The sequence below is a fragment of the Haplochromis burtoni genome, unplaced genomic scaffold, assembly GCF_018398535.1.
Source record: "Haplochromis burtoni strain Fernald_Lab_line unplaced genomic scaffold, NCSU_Asbu1 Contig_541, whole genome shotgun sequence".
NCBI classification, from domain to species: Eukaryota; Metazoa; Chordata; class Actinopteri; order Cichliformes; family Cichlidae; genus Haplochromis; species Haplochromis burtoni.
The window spans coordinates 170,157-177,656 of NW_024582902.1; the positions used below are offsets into that span (position 1 = coordinate 170,157).

The 7,500-nt window shown below is 45.4% G+C and overlaps 1 protein-coding gene across 4 annotated transcripts in view; it reads right to left on the reverse strand.

The window, feature by feature from the left end:
- The window catches only part of fibcd1a (fibrinogen C domain containing 1a), a 20,814-nt gene that overhangs the window by 11,516 nt on the left and 1,798 nt on the right, over window positions 1-7,500 (reverse strand). For 2 of the 4 annotated variants that reach the window (XM_042214272.1, XM_005947757.2), the window contains exons 1-5: window positions 6,433-7,500; window positions 5,426-5,504; window positions 2,137-2,252; window positions 1,700-2,060; window positions 910-1,042 (exon numbers count right to left, since the gene is read on the reverse strand). The exon at window positions 6,433-7,500 is cut by the window's right edge and continues 440 nt beyond it. In XM_042214272.1, the coding sequence (XP_042070206.1) occupies window positions 910-1,042; window positions 1,700-2,060; window positions 2,137-2,252; window positions 5,426-5,504; window positions 6,433-6,449 (706 nt within the window). In that variant the 5' untranslated portion in view covers window positions 6,450-7,500. The remainder of the gene's footprint in view (window positions 1-909; window positions 1,043-1,699; window positions 2,061-2,136; window positions 2,253-5,425; window positions 5,505-6,432) is intronic. The other 2 variants (XM_005947758.2, XM_042214273.1) reach the window with 1 other exon arrangement.

Sequence of the window (7,500 nt, forward strand, 5' to 3'; positions counted from 1 at the left end):
ACCTCCCTCTCCCCAGCCACCTCCTCCAGCTTATCCGGGGGAATACCAAGGCGTTCCCAGGCCAGCCGAGAGATATAATCTCTCCAGCGTGTCCTGGGTCTGCCCCGGGGCCTCCTCCCGGTGGGACATGCCTGGAACACCTCACCCAGGAGGCGCCCAGGGGGCATCCTTGTCAGATGCCCGAACCACCTCAGCTGGCTCCTTTCGATGTGGAGCAGCAGCTGCTCTACTCTGAGCCCCTCCCGGATGGCCGAACTTCTCACCCTATCTCTAAGGGAGAGGCCAGCCACCCTTCGGAGGAAGCTCATTTCTGCCGCTTGTATCCGCGATCTCGTTCTTTCGGTCACTACCCACAGCTCGTGGCCATAGGTGAGGGTAGGGACGTAGATCGACCGGTAAATTGAGAGCTTCGCTTTTACACTCAGCTCCCTCTTCACCACGACGGACCGGTGCAGCGTCCGCATTACTGCAGCTGCAGCCCCAATCCGTCTGTCGATCTCCGGCTCCCTTCTCCCATCACTCGCGAACAAGACCCCGAGATACTTGAACTCCTCCACTTGGGGCAGGAACTCATCCCCGACCCGGAGTGGGCACTCCACCCTTTTCCGGCTGAGAACCATGGCCTCAGATTTGGAGGTGCTGGGTATTTATTGCGGGGAGATAGAAGTCTCGTTTGATATTTTTGTCTCTAGGTAGATTTTATTGTTTGGTATGATTGAGTGGTGATTCCGCTTTTTTATTCCCGCTTGAGTTGTGGTTCTTTCTACACTTCGATGTTTGTATCCGGTTCCAGGCGACTGTCTGGAGGTTGCTTGTACTCGCCTTTCACCCGTGAATATTAGGCTTCTATACAGAAACCACATACATTCTGTCTCTCTTCATTGTTTTTTTTGCGCGCGTGTGCGTTACCTGTGAGAGTGCTGTCTTTGCTCAGCTCACTCTTCAGGCTCCTCAGACTATCTGTCTCCCTCTGCAGGCTGAGCAGAGAATCACTGAAACCTGCCACCAACTTCAACACACCTGAGTGATTGTCAGACATCACCTGTACAGGTACACAAAGAAGGAGGGACTGTTTAGTAATATAAGACCAGTAACAACAACCTAGCTTTGCCTTGCTGTCAAAGGAAAGGAGATGACAGTGGACTTCAGGTTGATCAGAGCTGTACATTTGAATTGTTTCAGAAGTCTCTCTCTCAGAACATGCTATATCATGTTTAGCTGGAAGCTAGCGAGCTAACTTCCTGCTAACTTCTAACAACATTAAATGTAATAAATTCTGTTTTCATGGATGCCTGGATGTTAAACTTCATAGTTACACCTGGTAAAACAGCAACGCTGATCATTTTATTAAAGATGAAAGAATTTAGACAGTTTTTAACTCAGTGATGCTGCAGTGTTTGTTTGACTTTGGGACCTGAAGCAGAGTTTGGACCTGGAAACGGCTAATGACATCAGACTTAAAGACTGGATTATGTATTCTTTTGTAATCCATATGTATCTATATCACCATGACAGATGCCTCATTTGTGTACAAACTCGATATTTTGATATTGTATCAGTTTCGTGTCTTATTTAATGTTGCCTAGGGGATGTCGGTCTTCTCTTTCATTTAACTTAAATAAAATTACATTTCACTCTCTTCCAGCAGTGCATTCCTATTTCATTCATTCAATTACATTTTAATTACTTTGATTCATACCTTGACGATGCGGCTCTGTTCACTCTGCAGTCTGTCCAATCGTTGGTCCAGAACACCTTGGCCTCTTTTCAGCGAATCAGCTTCCACTCTCAGGTTGTGGGTGTGGCCTAATAACACCTTTAGCTCCTCCTCCAGCTTCTGGACAAATCCGTGGTCCTGCCAATCATCTGCATTGTAATTGGTCAGCGCCCGTAGCAGCGAGCTCTGCAGCACCTCCCATCGGAGGAAGTGCTCACTAAAGTCCGGACAGTTTGGGTCCAGGAAGATGCTGATTGGCTCTCCGTCTGCAACACGTGACACTGTCACCAGGGGCCCAGACTCTTTGGGATTGGTTGAAACTACAGATGAGGACACTTCCCCCCTGTAACCATGACAATCCCAGATTTATATTTAGACAGGCAGAAGGAAAGAAAGAGAGACATGTACAGGTGTGTTACCTGCTGATGAAGGGTAGAGGATAGTGGTTCAGGTACAAGATGGCAACTGTTGCTGCAACAATGACTGCGATGATGACCAAGGTGCCACCAGACCATAACAGGAAGCTGCACACCTTCTACGAACACACACAGACAAACGCTAAGTTACAGATAGCTGTTGATAGATAGCTTGTAACATTACCTGATAACGTAATTTGGATCAGCACTGAGAGTTTACCAACCTCACCCTCTAAGGAGGGTCCATATTAGCAGCCAAACTAGCATAAGCAACATTAGCCAGAAGACGACAGCTCAGGGTCATGTGATGCTAAAAACCGAACCATCTCACCGGGAACTGAATCTCCTGTTGCTGGATTGTGATTGGATCTTACTAATTAGCAGGTATCTGTGTGTTTGTGTGATGAAGTCTGACAACCAGGCTAGTTAGCATTAGCTGGTAGGCAGAGGTGGGTAGTAACTAATTACATTTACATGAGTAACATTTAAGAAAAAAGTACTTTTTGGAGTAGTTTTACTAGACTGTTGTCACGGCTGCCGAGGCGAGCCGTGTGGTGTTGGAGGGAGAAAGGACCCAAAATGCAAGCAGTGGATGATAATGCTTGTGATGTTTATTTACAAAGTGGAGTGGTGGCAAAACAGGCAATGAGGGAGGACAATAACTAAAGAAACCTAACCTGAGAAGAAACCAAAAGGGATGCAAGGCAGAGAGCCGCAGACAAGGAACAGGACACCGTGGAACACAGAGTAACGCAGGAGAACACACAGGGCTTAAATACACACACCAGTAATCAGGGGATGAGAGACAGGAGGGCAACACAGCTGGGAGAAATCAGAGCTGACGGGACAGGGGGAAACGTAATCTGAACACACTCACATCAGACGGAGACCTTCACAATAAAACAGGAAACTCACAGACACAGAACCAGACAAGACACAGAACTAAACAGACAGATTCACAAGCAGACAGTGTGACACCATGGACAGACGGAGGGAACACAGAGAAGTGGGAGCAGGCAGGCAAAGAACAGAAACCTAACAAATGGCAAATCACCACAGCATACATACTCGGAATGAACAAAAGCATAAGGAAACACAAAACACTGAGTCGGCAGGCTCAGGACCATGACAAATGTACTTTTTAGTTTTACTTGAGTAATATTATTATGAAGTATCACTACTCTTATTCTGGCTACTCAGTGTGAGTAGCATCAGTGGATGAGTAATGAACACGTTTTAACCAAAAATGCAGGCAACAGACACAAACCTGCAGGTTATAAGTCAGACTTGTTGTGTTAATGTTACTCTATCTGCTGTGACATTTGCAGAAGTAATATATAAATACTGGGGTAGATAATGTCTACCTGCCCTAATATTTCTTTTTTCTGCTTAGCTTTATTATTGTTTTGTTGCTTTTCAGTCTTTAAAATGTGTCTGTCTGATTATCTCATTGTTAAACATTAAATCAGATGTTATGATCAGTTACTGAGTACTCAAGTAGCCTTTTTTACTAAATACTTTTTCACTCTTACTCGAGTAATTTCTTGGACGGCTACTTTTGACTTTTACTTGAGTAAAACCATGTTGTGGTAGCGCTACAGTTACTTGAGTACAATGTTTTGGCTACTCTGCCCGCCTCTGCCGGTAGTTTATTACTCTCTCATCCAAATGTGGTCACTTCCTGAAATCAAAACCAACATGGCGGCGGCAGTCATGACGCTCCGTGTTAGGACAGTGCATTTTGTGTGCAGCTTCCTGTCAGAGCGTGTGTGAGGGTTAGAAGTAGAGATGGACCGATCCGATATTACGTATCGGTATCGGTCCGATACTGACCTAAATTACTGGATCGGATATCCAAGAGAAATAAAAAATGTAATCCGATCCATTAAATATCAAAAAAGCACCTCAGAAAACTTGCGACACAGCGTAACTCGGCTCATAACCGTAGCACGTTGGAGCAGTGTGCATCATGTGATAGAGCGGCTGTGTGTATTTGTAGCCTCGCTACCAAATCAGCATTTCATCTCCGAGGAAGTTTTCCCCGAGAGAAGTAAAGCAAGTGTGTAAGTTCATCTCTGAATGTTTGTAAAGCTTTCCAGCGTTGAGCTTAACAAACGATATATGGAGCGACTGCCTCTCCTGCTGCTACTTCAATCACGAAACTGATCAATGATCAGCTGATCGGCTCTCTTCTTTGTTTTTGGCCCACTTTGCACCAGAAAGAGGAAACCAGCGGCTGAACAACAGCAGCACGTTTAAGCTTGATCAGCTGTTGTTAGAATTTATTTATTATTACTTTCTACTCCAGGATCTTTTTCTAGCAGCTGACGGCTGTAACTGTGCAGGGGCGGATCTAGCAAAGTTTAGCCAGGGGGGCCGACAGGGCATGAACAGGGAAAAGGGGGCACAAAGACAGACTTTTCTTTCTTATTCTCATTTAAAATGTCGAGCTTTTATTAAATAATTATCTGAATCTTATACCCAAAGTTTTAATCTGATGTAAAATGTATAGAAGTCCATTACTGTATATAGTAACTGTTAAGTCTAATATATATATACCCTAGTAAGCTGTAGTACTTTTTCCTTTGGGATGGTACCATCTGTGCAGTTCTGTTGAAGAAAGATGTTGAATCTATTTAATATTTCTTGAAAAATAATTGATTTCTGTGCATTTTTTTTTCACACTGCATCAAATTAAAGTTGATTACATCGATTAAGCATCATGAGGTGGAGGGTGGGTGGTTCCCTTTTTTTTTTTTTTGCTGGGAGTTTGCAACCCTATTAGTTAGGTTGCTTACTCTTTAAAATACCAGAATAGGGAGGATGGAGCAGGTTTAAGTTTATTAGATTGACCAGTGTTGCTGATCTATGACATATTTTGTTGTATTTTTTACATACAGGTATAACAGAATAGCTTTAGTGTTGTTGTTTATTTAAACTTTAGTATGAACTTATACAAAATGCAGCAAGATATTCAAAAAACTGTTTTATTGATTAAAAAACACTATATCGGATTCATATCGGTATCGGCAGATATCCAAATTTATGATATCAGTATTGGACATAAAAAAGTGGTATTGTGCCATCTCTAGTTAGAAGTGGCGTGAAGATCGCCTCAGAGTAAATCCTGCATGCTCCTGCAGGGTGTAATCTGCAGTAAAGCCGACATATGCTGAAGATTACTCCTGCGCTGATCTGACAGTTTAACTCCAGATTAACACGACTTAACTCTGCGCGGCTCTCTGCTGTCTGAGCCAACGCAGCTAGGTGCTAACGGCTAACGTGGAGATACCTTGTGCTTGTTTGGCCGCTTGCTGTCGAGCTCTGAGCTGCTGTTGTTCATGATGGTCCACCGATCATTCAGCATCATCCTAGAACACAAACACAGTCTGAGGTTATTCCTCCGCTTACCTCCTCAGTGACCCCTTCCTGACCCCTGATCCCTGACCCCTGTCCAGCTCCTTTTCGGCGTCCCCAGAACTTCATCAGTGACTTCACTGAACTCTAAACCTCAAACCTTTCCTGAGACACCTGCCCATTACCGGATATAACCTCAGCAGTGACAGACCCCTAACACTTGACCTCTGTAGTGACGTGTCAGACCTCCTGACCTCTGACCCTTTTAGGGTGTTTACGATGGCACCATAACGGGTTCATTAGCAGCAGATGCTCCTCAGTGACGTCCTGAACCTGTGCTAGGAAACCAGCTGCTCACTTGGCGGGTTGTCCTTGTTTTCCACTGACGTGTTGCCAGTGCCCAACCTCAAACCTGTGCAGGTGCTTCCACTAAAGAAAGCCTGCTGGTGTTGGTGTGTTGACACAGCACCACACATTTTGACAGATTTTACTGTCAGTGAGGAGCTAATAGAGGAAACAGATTCGTTCCAAACACTGAGCTGGTCTTTAAAGGCACCACGTTAGAGAACAAAGTTCAGAGGTCATCTTTGCTTTAATCCAGCAGATCAACACCAACTTTGAACATGTCACTGTGACAGCACAGCCTCACAACTGAGCTCTGAAGCCTGAAAGTTAAAAACAGGTGATGCTATTTGTTCAAACAGAAAACAGGACAATAAAATCCAATTAACATCATTCATCCCCAAAGTTGGTAAAATCACGTGTTCTTACAGCAAAACATGAAACAACCAGAACACAAAGAAACATAACAGCTAACACACAAACAGAAGCTCAAACGTTTCATAAATATAAATGCTCTAATGTGAATCCACAGTCTGAGTGTTTAACCCATGACCTGCTGACCATGTGATCGCACGCTGACATCAGTAATCAATAACTCACCTGTCGGCCGCCAACATTCAAAAATTCTAAATTCAAATCACTGTAAACTTTATTGCCTCTCTGCTCGACGGCGCCTGGCACGTTCTGTCATCCTCAGAGAGAGAGAGACCATCTGCCAGTGGGCGAGCAAGAGGGCGGGCGAGGGCAAGAGAGAGAGACCATCTGCTGCCGGGATGAGCGAGAGACTCTGGCTCAGAGAGAGAGAGCGCTGATCTGATCGGCTTTACCGGCTGGAGGCGGTCACAGTGCCACCTCAGGACTGAAGTGTGATTGCAGCTCACGCTCTGAGCACGCTCAGTCTGAACCAACACATGACACACAGCTCCCTTATTTCCATTCTTACTGTTGGACTCTGAGAGCAGCTTAGCATGAGTCACAGTTCAAAATAATGCTTCTTTCTGTGACACCGAGCCCTGCTGCAGATGTAATATGTGAACCAGACGACATGAACTCTGACTGATGCTAGTTCACAGGTAAGCACGGCCTCGGTCTTACTGGGACGTAGTGCCGGACAGTTAAACAGACACAGAGTGGAGCGCTTATCCAGTCGTCCCACTGAACGTGATCAGCACAGGACAGAGACTGAATGATGCTAAAGGAAGAACGTACACAGAGAAGGTGAGCCAAGCAGAGCCATGCTCATTCTAACAGAGGACAATGATGCCAGCCAAAGCCTGAAGACAGTCAGCTGAGGGGCGGAGCTTCTGTGCCTGAGACGACCATATAAGGGCTGAGACTGGCAGAACATGTCTTAAGGTGGCTTCTTTAGTTAAATGTGCGAACACGTTAGCGTGTCTGCCCACTGTACCAAACTGAATGTTGCATCAGGGGACCCGCTCTCTGTGACATCATCCAGACCCTACACTGTGACAGCCGGGACAAACTGAGGGTCCAACGGCGCCATGTGTGGCTGAGATGTGGGGTGATCCTCTGGTGGACACCGAGCTCCTCGTTATGTTTGAAATGAACCGCAGACGCGTTTGTTTCCTCCTCCTGCAGCCATCTGTGTGCTGACCTCTGACCTCCACATTCTTCTTAGAAAGTTCAGCACTGGGAACTCATTGAACC